Consider the following 13,235-nt stretch of genomic DNA (forward strand, 5'->3'; position numbering starts at 1 on the left):
CCGGTTAAGTGCATGTACATATTTGTGTACTTAGCAGAAAAATATAATTTTTTAATCAACCCTAATTGCATGAGCCAGACTAATTGACAGGCGGCGAGTCAACATAAATATTAAATAACTGTGTAATTATTGTAACAAATTACAAATTATTGATGCGTTGCCCAATTAAAATTCAATTTAATTTTCACTTAATTTTTCGCATATTGTTTGTGCTGTTGCCGTCGTGTGATTGCTGTAAATTGTAATTGTTGCTGTGGCTGCAATTTGGCTGATATGCCATAAATTGAATAACTCAGGCAAGTGCACACGCCCATATGATATGTGCATATATATAATGTGCCTGGTCCCGGGGCCCCAGCGCCACTTTCTATGCCCCGACGGGCGGTGCTCTGATTATTGTAATAAGCAGCCCAATTAAAACTCTTACGCTCTTACGAGCATAATTATCGGGGGAGCCAGCAAGGGGGTCTGTTATCATCGCAGGCATCGCAGGCCACAATATTGATTGTTTACTCGGTAGCCCCTGTTTTTGTGGGTCCGTTGATGCGTGTTGTTGATGGATGCACCCCGATTGCATTATATGGCCTGAATGGCTTGAATGGCGCAAATTGAGTCAAAGTTGCGGCAGGACGTTGCACATTCACTACGTATTCCGGATGCTCACGACGTTCCATGCGATTAATTAACCCGCCTCAGGTAAATTGCTATTCTACTGGGTCCCTTGGCTTGGGATTTTGTGGTCAGGATATACACGTTCATATATGTAGCTAGATATGCAGGCCTTTATGGCCGTGACGTCACATGCCAGGATATGGCTGGTAGATGTGGCAGCTGTGGCAGATGGATGGTTGCCCTTTGCCAGTGGCGCCCCAAAGGCGAACGCTTTTATTTCTTGCGTCATTTCATATGAAAGCAGCACTCACATTTGACATTTTACAGCATCATCAGTTGAAAAGGGACAAAGGGATCAGAAAGGACCGGTCATCGGGGATTGGATGCTGAGTACTCATAATCATTTAGGCCAGAGAGAGCGAACACATGGCGCATACTTGACATTCAATATGATTATTGATATTTTATCACAGTGTGTGTAAAGTAACGTTCAATATATATATTATTCAAATTGAGAGGTTCATATAAATGGTTTGACTTTAATATTTATATATGTTGATATTATAATAGCTAGTTTAAATACCCATTTTATAAATATTCAAGCCATTGATTTCAAAAAATAAAATATTAATAGCCTGCAAATATAAAGTATTGCTTTCGTTCGCTTAAGGTTATTTATCTTCTGCTTGCCCTCTTTAAAATTCCATTACCAAATCGTATTTCATCTGCTGCTGCCACTCCGTCTCGTGGCGTTCCACATCTTCGGAGGGTTTTGCATTCTCTCTAGGTTAACGACTCCATATATTTCATAACCAAGTGCAAGCTGAAAAACACATAAATATGGAGCGAAACTGCCATAAATTCGAGTCGAGACCTGCGGTGCACGTTTTTGGGTCGTGTGCCGAGTACGTGTCCCGGGGACTCCCCAACTCGCTCAGGTTACTTAATATACAACTTTTGCCCCAAAAACACACACACAGACATGTCCCCTGTTTCTTTTTTTTTGTGTCGAAGGCAGGAGGCAGGAGCAGTCAGAAATGGCGGCTCCGCCTGAGTTCAGCTCAGCTGCTGTTGGCTGTTGACTTGTCATTCCCCGATTATTGATTTTTTATTTCGGCTTTAGGTGCAGCACACCCACGGGTAAACCAAGCCGAGAAACCCAAGACATCGACACCAAGGGCAGGGGCAGGGGAAGGTTGGAGGGGTGTGGGTGTGTGGGCTCGAGGGTTAGTGTCGTGTGAGTTGGGAGCCCGGCCGAGAGGGATTCGCACATGTCTTGGACGGCACGGGAAAAAAATGTATAATATTGATGAGCAATCGGGTACTGGACTAAAGAAAAACAGAGAACGGATCTATTAAAGAGATCACGATTTTCAAGATATTATATTCTTTTCGAACTCAAGCCTGTGGTCCAAAACTTTTTTAGTGCTTTAGTAGAATTATAGTTAACTTTAAAGATTTAATATTCACAAAATACCATAACTTGATTATCAACCAGTAGTCTCTTTATAATTATCTAAAAATGATTTAAGGGGCAATCAAGGAAGCTTAAGTATTGAAATAATTAAAAAATGCCTAAAACTGATAATCTGAATCTCTTGGTCATCCATCAAGTCACCGATTATTATTGTCTAAAAAAAATCTAATATTTATGTTATTCTTTCTTAAGGCCTAGTATTCAACCTAACAAAAAGTCGTCACAACATTTTTGTGACGTTTTTTTCATATACAATTTTTGGTTTTGGACGACTTTTTGTTAGGTTGAATACTAGGCCAAAGGAAGAACATTTTTTATAATTTGCGTACTTTTGAAAATGATATATTTAACGGAAGTGAAAATTTTCTACGAATTTTCTCCATGTGGGCATGGGATTGGGCGGGGAGCACGAGCAGTGCCAGGAAGGGAACTGCTGCCTGGGATGACGATGGCCACGACGACGTGGCTGCGGTGATATCATCAAGGTCAGTCACACGGGCGCAAGCGGAGGCAACCGGAGGCAAGCGGAGCGCCAACCTGAATAAGTCGCGCTAAATTGAGCGTCTCAGCGTTAACGAGCCCCGGTGACGGGCGAGTGCCACTAAAGCCAAACTCGTGCACCGGACGTACTGCCGGCGCCACCCACTCCCAACCACCTGCAACCCCCTCCGCCTACGCCCACTTACCACCCACTGCCCCTCCCCCCGAGGGGGTCACTTCAATCGCCGCAGCCGCCACATGCGGCGCCATGCAATAAAAAACTAAGCGCTACTGGCTGCCTACTCTGGTTCTCAATCTTTTTTGGTCTCATGCTGTGCAATTTCCACGATTTAGTGGGTAGTTTTTCCACACACTCATGCGATAAATGGAAAAAAGAAAATTATTAAGTCATTTCGTAGTTTTATTAAATGGATGTAGAGCTCCACCACCTTTTCTTCTTATTACTTGAACACTTCTTCCAAGTTTTATACCTTTTTAATATGGTTTCTAATTATTGAATAAAGAAACTTGCATTATCTTAAGCTAATATCTTATTAATATTTAAATAATGTCGAACTTATCAGCAAATACAATTCCTTCTAGAGGTGATTTTAATATTATTCTGAGCTTATATAAATCTATTGAGAACTTATGTTATAAGCTGTGTATGTTATTTCCTCGGAATAAAATTAATAATTTTAATTTCTGTCGTAAGATGAACGAAAGTTCGTGGGAACACGATGGTTCTTTTGTTTCCTCCGCCCCTGAGCCACGCCCGAGCATTTATTTTATAGTTTGCCTGGCGCCAGACATTCGCCTAATGGCCAGGCTAAAGGCCTGCGATCGGAGTCCTGCTGCCTGCCGAATGAAAAGGTCAAATGGTCAGTGAAAACTTGATGATGATTGTGCCTCATTAAAGCGGATGGCCATATTTTTCGGGGTTTAATGATTGCGTGGCGTTTTATAGACCGGAAGAGAATGCACGGAAATGGCCTGGAAAATATTGAATAAGATTTGCTTAGCAAGATACACATTGTTATTTCCTTAGCTTTAACTCAGTGGCTTGTCAAACATTTCCTTAATTTTCAAATTTCTTTTACTTTCTTCTATGTTTCTTCGCCAAAACTTTTATTCCTGCAAGAGACACCATTTTAGACAACAGTCCTGTTGGCATTCAGCCCATAAAAGACACCTGTCCCTCACTCCATGCCTTCAATTTCAGGGGGTATCAATTAGGCTTCGCTGACTGGCGGCGAACCTGCCTGCCACTACCCTCTTCAACTCATCAATTAAACCAGACACATCTAACCGCATGCACAGAGATTAAAGGTTGATTACCATGTATCAAACAAAAAAACATTTCTATTTTGAAAAAAAATATTGTTATGGTGTGTAAGTCTAAATTATTTTAAGACTTCCACTTAAAGCCTAACTTACTGAGTTTTGCAACTCTGTGAAAATATTTATGTTCAAATATGGAATACGTTTTTCTATAATGTAGTTTGTGAAAATATTTATGTTCAAATATGGAATACGTTTTTCTATAATGTAGTTTGGTGAATATTGAAGAAAAATAATAATCGAAAAAAATGCCTGCGATATTTCTTAAGGCCTGGGAAAATGTAAAGCTGCAAAATAAACTTTTTCCGAGTAAACGGTTTATAATTAATTTTTCATATTCCAAGAACATTTGTTTTAAAGTTGTGCAACTAATTTTTCAAGTGTATATAGCTGGTACTCACCCAAATAAAGGGAAACAACACTAATAGAAACAACATGAACGCCAAACATCAAGAGTCCGTAAACAAAAAATGAAAACACAAACAAAACAAAGTTAACTTTTCCCCCACTCACACCGCTTTCCACAAATATTTTTTTGTCTTTCCATTTTTTGGTGTATCTTATTTTTGTTTTTGTTTCGTTTGCCTTTGTGTTGTTTACCCTTTGGCTTTTACAGTTCGTTTTGGCGTTGGCCATGTTTTTTAGCATTTGCCAAATTTTGAAAACAAACGCAAGGGAAATAAACAAACGGATGGGGGTGGTGAAAAAAGGGGAAAGGTGGGAAAATAGAGAAAGTTGATTGGGAGCAGGGAAGAAGTGGTGGGGTGGGCCAAACCTTTTTTCCCTGCTGTTGCTGTGACCTTTGGCCAACAAAGCTGACCCGACGGCGAGAGGGGGAGGGGCGTAAGAGGGGGTGGGTGGTGCCTTTCACCTGTACCACCTGGTCATGTCCTTGTCATCGTCGTCATCAGCAACGCTCACTGCCCTTTGCGCGCCGAAACTTTTGAAATTATAATTTAATTTGAATGTCATTAAAATTTTCGCGCTCTCATCTGTCTCTTTCGAACAGCTATCGCTGTCCCGCTCGTCGGGCTATCATATCCATGGCAGCATTCGAAGGACTTTCCATGAAAAAGCTAAAAAAATAACAGAAAAATCTAAACAAGTAAAACTATTCCACAATAAAATTCTCTACATCTCAATTTAAATATTTTAGGTTTCTTTTTGTGAATAAATTGTGATGTTATAGTAGTATAAAATGGAAAACATCTCCGTTTTTTCGTTCATCAACAAACATTCAGGATTAATTAAGCTTAGATGCATATTTCTTTGAGTTATAAAAATAAGCTCATGAAATGTGGAATTTTCCCTGCTGCTGCCTCGAATTAAACTAAGACCGCTTCTCATAGCTAAAAAACACACTTCTCGGTTTCTTAGTAGATGCTTGAGCCAACTTTGAAGTTGCAACTTTATGAACACATAGTTGGCAAGAAAAACTGCTCGTGTCAGCTGAAATTAAGCGCTTAAATTGTGAGCAGTCAGTGGCTGAACGACATAAAATAAAATAAGATAAATACAACTTCTGGTCGCTTTTCCCTCCTCCTCAAATAACCCCTCGGTAACGTAGGATAAAAAATGCGCATGTTTACGGAAAAGTTCCAGAGAAAACTGCGACTCGGGAAAATTAAGGGGGAAAACTGCTGCAGCCGCAGGAAATTAAGGAAATATTCACTTAGGCCGGGACGTCTTATCTTCCGAGTAACAGGCGGCTCCCATGTTGAGACACCCATGGAAAAGCTACTGAAAGATTGCGACCGTTGCCTGGGAAACTCGGGGAAAATGCAAAGAACCTGGGGAAAATTGAGCTAATTTAGCTAAAATGTGCACTTTCTCGACGGGTGGTGGGGGCAAGGAGAACAAATTAAATTGCCAACTTGAAACTCGCATTTCGGTGGCGTCTTAATGCCATTTTAATTGTGCGGCTAAATAACATTTAAATTACTGCGGCGCCAGCTGAGAAAGCCTCTTAGTTCCTTTGTCCCTTTGCAGACAAGTTACCGGGCAAAGGGATACAGAATATTAAAAAAGGAAACCCTAAGACTCGGGGCGCTGCAGTTGCAGGGGGCGTGGCAGCGGTGTTATTACACCGAGCAACTTCTAATGGTCTGTCAGCATGCAAGGCCCAGTCCGAACCCAAGTAAAGTTTCTTGGCTTAATTCGATGCCAGGAGTTGCTGCAATTCGAAAACGTCAAGGACATGGGCTGCAAAAGCCATTTGCCACCCAAAAAAGCTGCCTCTCCTTGCCAAACTGCAGCCTCCCAGGTTTAATATATCGAGATAGGATGGAAAACAGGAAAATACTTAAGATCGTATTGTAATTTTTATATTTGGTATTCATTTTGGTATTCTTCGATTATTATGAAACTTAAGGAAGGAAATGGTTTCATATAAAACTCTACAAATTCAATAGGATACATTTCGTATTCTAAAATATTTCTGGAATATGGTAACACGTTTAATTATCTAAGAGATTTCATTAATAATGTTCTTTTTAATGGTTAAAACTCACAAAGAAATGTGAAACTAGTTTCAATTAAATTTCAAATGATGTAAAAGCTTTCAATTAGTTTCTTTGTGAAATTCAATTTTTTTGTTAACCATTTTTTCCTTTCATTGTAGGGGTACCCTTTTCCTTTGCGCCAGGGCCACAAAAATATCGAGTCAGTACAAAATGTCGAAGGGGTCCATTGGTTTACTCGACTGCCTCGGTTTGAAAGGATATTTGCTTAAATCGGTCAAGTGACTCTAATGAAAGCATATAAGAAAATATGTTTAACGACGTTGCAGGCAAAGCCTTAGAGAGCGATATGCGGCACTCGACAGAATCCTAGAATCCTGTGAGTGGGCCCCCCAAACGCAGGTGTGTGGGTAACCCAGTGGGTGGTGGGTGGATACAGGTGGCACTCAGAAAGTTTTGAATGCAAACCGAGACCAAGAAAGGAGGCAGCTTTGCATCTCTGCTCAAGTGGTAAACACACACACTAACCCAAAGGCAAACACATAAATATTGCAGCATACAAACGGGGGCAGACGACACGCACACAGACGCAGACACAAGCACCCAACAAGTCAGCTCGTCCTTGTGCTCGTATGTGTGCGGTGACAAAGCACTGAGAAAAATTGGGCTCACTTAAACCAAGCGATTTTCATTTTCAACGTAAATGTATATATCATAGAAAATATTTAAGTTAATGAAAAAGTTTCAATAAAAATATACATTTTTAAGGATTTATAATAGTTTTAAGTTATTTGGGATCGTTGTTATGTGTAGATAAATGTTTTTAGATATCTTACAGGGACGCTCGGAGTATTTCTTTGAAATATTTTAACAACAATTTTAATTGACTTAAATTAGGTCCCTTTTTTTCGTCCGTGTAGCCACAAAAGCAAAGTACCCTGCCAGGATGCCAGACAAATAGTTTAATGGCTGTTCTTTCTGTTTGCAGTTCAAACACAGCCGGAGCCGGAGCAGAAAAGCCGAGCAGCCGGAGCGGGCGCTGCAAAAGTGCAACAGCTGCGCAGGAAACCGAAGCGAACTGAGATCCCCGGACAAAGCGGACCACCACATACTCATATCGAAATCAAATCAAAACCGAGTGCCTAGCACCGAGTTCCCATCTGCCAGTTCCCAGTAACCATCCAGATTCCGGATTCCAAAGCTGCTGCGGCGGGAGAATGTGTAGTGCAACACACGGGCGGCAGCTTCAAGTGGCAATTGTGGCAGCAGCGGCGAACGCAACCGGATAATAAGTTGTGGATGCGGCTTGCAGCGCCGGGCAGGCATCCCGAGTCCGAGTCCGAATCCGCCAGAGAAACCAGTTCCGCACCTAGATACCCAGCGTGCAGGAATCGCGAATCGCGAATAGCAGCAACCAGAGACAAGTGGTCAGTGCCAGTGACGTCAGGCCAAAGTAGGACACCAGCACCGCCACCACCCATCGCCACCGCCCCAACCTCCCATCGCAGAGCTGCGCATCCGCGTCATGGCTTCCGCACGGCAGAGCAGCCTCCTGCCCAAGTCCCTGCCCCTGCCCCTACCCCTGCCGCTGCCCCTGGTCCTGGTGCTGTCGCTGCACCTGTCCGGCGTCTGCGGCGTCATCGATCGCCTGGTGGTGCAGACGTCCTCCGGACCCGTCCGCGGCCGCTCCGTCACGGTGCAGGGCCGCGAGGTCCACGTCTACACGGGCATCCCCTACGCCAAGCCGCCCCTCGAGGACCTGCGCTTCCGCAAGCCGGTTCCGGCGGAGCCCTGGCACGGCGTCCTCGACGCCACACGGCTGTCCGCCACCTGCGTCCAAGAGCGGTAAGTTTTCTTTTGCCGGTTCGAAGGATAATTTAAAGCTTTGGATACGAAAGTAATTGATAATGCCGTTTTAAGGATCGCGTTAATTCCACTTTTAATACTTTTTCCAATAATGAAAGAGATATAGTTATTTTTTGAGACAGTTTTGGATTGATTTTATTTAAAATATGTGAGCTATCTTATTTTAGAAAGACGTAGGTTTTTCGTGTAGATTTTAATCTGGTCTTTGGCTTTTAAATAACTTTTTATCGAAAATAAATTAACATTAATAAAACGTACTATACAATGGGTTGAACAACACATTTTCATTTGGGTGGATACTGAAACTTTATTGAAGAAAAATAGTATAATACTTTTCAGAAAAAATATGCAGGGAATTCCAAAAATAATCACTATAGGATGGTTTGCAAAAATGATACAATGGAATCGATTTTCATCTGGTTGGGTACTTAATTATTTCGGCAAAGACGGATACAAGTGGGTCATACCTTTCCGGAAATACAAGCATTTGTCATCACTGGCCCAGCGGATTGGCGGGGCTCAGAAAGGGTTGGATGTTGGCACGCTCCACTTCGACGTTTGACCTAGAAAGGCGAATCGCAGCCGGGCTGCAGCGGCAGCTCGCTGTTGACCTAACTGTTGCCAGTGACGTCATGCCGCATGCAAAAAGCCGGCCAAAACGGAAAAAGCCAATTGGAAACTTTGCCCAGCATGTTGGCAATGCCAATTGCAATCGCACTCTGTTTGCCATTCAATGTTTGCGGAAGGGGAAATATATTGTTTGCAGAGATACGACTGCTGAAAATAAAATATTTCATTTTATTTATTTTAAGGACTGATTTCAACGATGATCAGAATAAATGTATAAGAGTAATCATTTGTTAAAGAAATCTTAAATACCATAGCTGTTCGCATGGCAGGAAGAGAAAAACGAATAAAAAAACTTACCCCACTCCAATTCCATTTATTTAATCAAACTCATTTGGTTTGCTTTACTTTCGCTCTTGAAATAGAGAAGCAAAGTTTTTCCGCACCCCAAAGGGAAAGTCATCAAAGTGTGTGCGGCAAAAGGAAATTAGAAAAATATAGTGATAAAGGCGAACGGCAGCTGGCGTAGGAAACAGAAATCGCCTCTGCTCTCGGTCTGTGATAAATTACTTTTATGCGAAACGGCAAAGTTAATTTTAATGGACACGAAGCCAAACACACCTAAGCACACACTCAGCAGCATATATAGAAATACATATGTGGTATAGAGAGGTATCTATAGAGACGGACAGACAAATGCTGAGCTTTGTAGGAATGCGTAGGGATATCGATTGGAGCGATTCAACATTTATAAAGCGGAAAAACTATGTCAAATTGTGGGGGACTTGGACTACAAGGCGTGTGTGCCTGTGCCAGTGTTTCTGCGGCGATACGGAACCCAGAATAAGAGTAAACCGAGCCAAACGGAAGAGAGAGGGAATAAAAATAAATAACACAGCTGGTCGGTTCTTCGTAATTGGTATGACCGAATTTCAGATGGGGGACAAACAGCCTTTGATTTGCATATGGGTCACCGGCTAATCAAGAACTCTCTTCTCTTCTCTCTTCCGGAACCCAGTTACGAGTACTTCCCGGGCTTCTCCGGCGAGGAGATCTGGAACCCCAACACCAATGTGTCCGAGGACTGCCTCTACATAAACGTCTGGGCGCCGGCCAAGGCACGACTTCGCCATGGGCGGGGAGCCAACGGGGCAGAGGTAAGTTTGGGTTCATATGAGAAATATGTTTCACCAATAAATTAAGGTTACCATATTTAATTAGCTTAAGTACTTAAATTATAAAATAAATCATTTTTAATGGAATATACGCAAAAGCTAGGATAAATGGATATATTTGATTAATTTGCCTTAGTATAAAATTTAAAAAATTGTATTTCTACGAACAATACGTTTTGGCAATTTTATTAAAACGTTTTAATAAGATTTGGAAACTAGTTTTAAATTGTAGGTGTCTAAAAGTATGCAATAAATAAAAGAAGTCGACTTTTTGAATGAATGCATTGTACTTCTGTGTTTAAAGTATAATGTTGCATACTTTTAGGCACCTAAAATGTTACTCAAAAGTGATTTAAAAATGCCAGTGATTAAGAACGTTTAAAAACAAATAAGAATGTTTTCAATTGTTTGATTGACAATATCCTTACTAATAATAACATTTGCCATTTCCTTTTACAGCACGCGAATGGCAAACAGGCGGACACGGACCACCTCATCCACAACGGCAATCCGCAAAACACGACCAACGGCCTGCCAATTCTGATCTGGATCTATGGCGGTGGCTTCATGACCGGATCTGCCACTCTGGACATCTACAATGCGGACATCATGGCCGCCGTGGGCAATGTGATAGTGGCCTCCTTCCAGTATCGAGTGGGTGCCTTTGGATTCCTCCACCTGGCGCCGGAAATGCCGTCGGAATTCGCGGAGGAGGCACCCGGCAACGTGGGCCTCTGGGATCAGGCTCTGGCCATTCGCTGGCTGAAGGACAACGCCCATGCCTTCGGCGGAAATCCGGAGTGGATGACCCTCTTTGGGGAGTCGGCGGGATCCAGTTCGGTGAACGCGCAGCTCATGTCGCCGGTGACCAGGGGCCTGGTCAAGAGGGGCATGATGCAGTCGGGCACCATGAACGCCCCCTGGAGCCACATGACCTCCGAGAAGGCCGTGGAGATCGGCAAGGCGCTGATCAACGACTGTAACTGCAACGCCTCCATGCTGAAGGTGAGTTTGGTGATTAAAATGGGAACTATATTATATAGATATTTAAAATGGTAAGATAAAAAAGTGAATTTTCTTGTGTTATCCTTTAATTTTAAACCGGTAATATATATATATCCAGTAAAAACAACCCATCCTTAAAGACATTATGGAATATAACAAATTTTTTCAGTATCACAAAGTAAATACCACAAGGAAATATACATTTCTATAAAAAAACAGTATAACAAAGAATTTCATGATTAACTCCCATTAAAAGTCCAGCTGAAGACATTATGGAATACAGCAAATCTGATTAAAATTCCAACTAAATTATTTTAAGAACAAGCATATCTGATAAACAGATTTCGTTTGAGATAATAAACCTGTTTCCCTCGACTTTTTCATCTTTTATACTTCTAAAATATCCCTATTATTAATGGATTATTTTCCCTTCCGTTTCCAGACCAATCCCGCTCACGTGATGAGCTGCATGCGCTCGGTGGACGCCAAGACCATATCGGTGCAGCAGTGGAACTCCTACTCGGGCATCCTCAGCTTCCCATCGGCGCCCACCATCGATGGAGCCTTTCTGCCGGCGGATCCCATGACGCTGCTGAAGACGGCGGATCTGAAGGACTACGACATCCTGATGGGAAATGTCAGGGATGAGGGTGAGTGGTGCCGCAATTTCCTCCCGCCAGTGACTTCATCACGACTATGCCCATCCCCATCCCGACCCCGGGTCCATCTTATCTATATACCCTCCAATTTTCTGGGTCGTCCTTGCCGCCATTGTTGCATCCTTTGCGGCTGACGTCAGCGCTAAACTTTATCCAAAACAAAGTACTACCATTGCCAATGTTGTTTGCCAAGCTTTTTAGCCCAGCTTCCTTCCTCCGCGCCCCAAAAACTTTTACGCTGCAGCTCGGTGCTCTACATCCATTTGAGATTTTATTACTTTTCTGCAAAGCTATATATATATAGTATATATATTTATATTTATATACACTTTTTGTTGTGGCCTGGCTGGCAGACAAAATGCATTTTATTCCCGTCATTTTATGGGTGGGAAGGTGGCTTAGCCGGGGCTGCCTTTCAGAAATTTCCGCTTTTCCTCTGCACATTTCGAGCACTCGTAATGCATTCGGTGCTTTCAGTTGGCTCGAGTGCTTAATTTTTATGGTTTATTGCATGACACTGAGCGGCGAATCGAGGGGGAGGTTGGTGGGCTAGTGGGTTTAGGTTGTGGGTTTTGGGGTTTGGGTTTCTGGTTTCGAGGACTACGACTGGCAGTGGTTCTGGTCCTGGTTCTGGTGGTTACATTGTGCTCGGCTTAGTTCTGGCTTGGTTGTCGCAAAACTGCACTTTGTGTAATGTCCTGTATTGTTGGCTTTTTCGGCTTTGGCTTTTGTTTTCTCCCCTCTTAGCAGCGCACACAAATTACGTTTTCGTAAACTTTAAATTTCAAGTGTGGGAAATGAAAATGAAATGCCACTTTAGGTTGGAAACTGAATTTTTAATGTACAACCTTGTACTGCAATGTAAGAAGAGTACAAAAAAATAATAAAGTATCTTTGTTATTATATTTTGGTATATATTTTAATAAGCTTAGATTTAAAATGGCTTAGAAGTAGTTATAAAGTATATTCCCCAATTAATGTAGTATGTCTCTTAATTGTTTTTGAATCAGAACAAAAATTTAGTAGCTGAAGCTTTGAAGTAGGACATGAAGGGAGTTAAAAAATATAATTTTTTGGCTTCGAAAAAAGAGAAGGTACTACAAAGAGTGTGAATTCCTTACTGGCAGTTAGTAAAAAGCTTTTGTTAACTTTTTTCTTGAATCTACCTCTTTTTTTAACTCCACACAATAATTGCAAATTACGAATGTAGCTAACTTGGTACCCCGAGTGCGGCATGTGTCAACGCACCGGAATTACCGGAGTCAAAATACCGAAAAAATTCCAAAAGCCGCCGAAACTTGCCAGACTCGCCCATGCAAATTGCGGTGACCCCGGGAAAAAAGCAAAAACATCCGTGCCCACACACACACGCACTCAGATATGCCGCTCAGCTGTGCGGGACGGCATCATAAATTATTTAAATATATTTCGCTCAGGTGACAGCGGGTGGCGTTGGGAGTTGGGAGTTGGGCGGTCTGTGGGTGGTCTGTGGGTGGTCTGTGGAAAAGCGAAAGCAAAAAGCGAGCCCTCAACTTGATGAACGGAACGGGACGCGTGAGTGCCACACGTGCCACAGCGTTATCGGGGGCAGGAG

The 13,235-nt window shown here is 42.3% G+C and overlaps 1 protein-coding gene across 5 annotated transcripts in view; it reads left to right on the forward strand.

Annotated features, from left to right (window-relative positions):
* LOC119563437 (acetylcholinesterase) overlaps positions 1 to 13,235 on the forward strand; it is a 39,299-nt gene that overhangs the window by 6,698 nt on the left and 19,366 nt on the right. For 3 of the 5 annotated variants that reach the window (XM_037876826.1, XM_037876823.1, XM_037876825.1), the window contains exons 1-4: positions 7,743 to 8,214; positions 9,821 to 9,959; positions 10,437 to 10,982; positions 11,425 to 11,632. In XM_037876826.1, the coding sequence (XP_037732754.1) occupies positions 7,895 to 8,214; positions 9,821 to 9,959; positions 10,437 to 10,982; positions 11,425 to 11,632 (1,213 nt within the window). In that variant the 5' untranslated portion in view covers positions 7,743 to 7,894. Of the gene's footprint in view, positions 1 to 7,357; positions 8,215 to 9,820; positions 9,960 to 10,436; positions 10,983 to 11,424; positions 11,633 to 13,235 lie in introns of those variants that run through there. The other 2 variants (XM_037876827.1, XM_037876828.1) reach the window with 1 other exon arrangement.

This window comes from Drosophila subpulchrella, chromosome 3R (genome assembly GCF_014743375.2).
Source record: "Drosophila subpulchrella strain 33 F10 #4 breed RU33 chromosome 3R, RU_Dsub_v1.1 Primary Assembly, whole genome shotgun sequence".
Taxonomy (NCBI): Eukaryota; Metazoa; Arthropoda; class Insecta; order Diptera; family Drosophilidae; genus Drosophila; species Drosophila subpulchrella.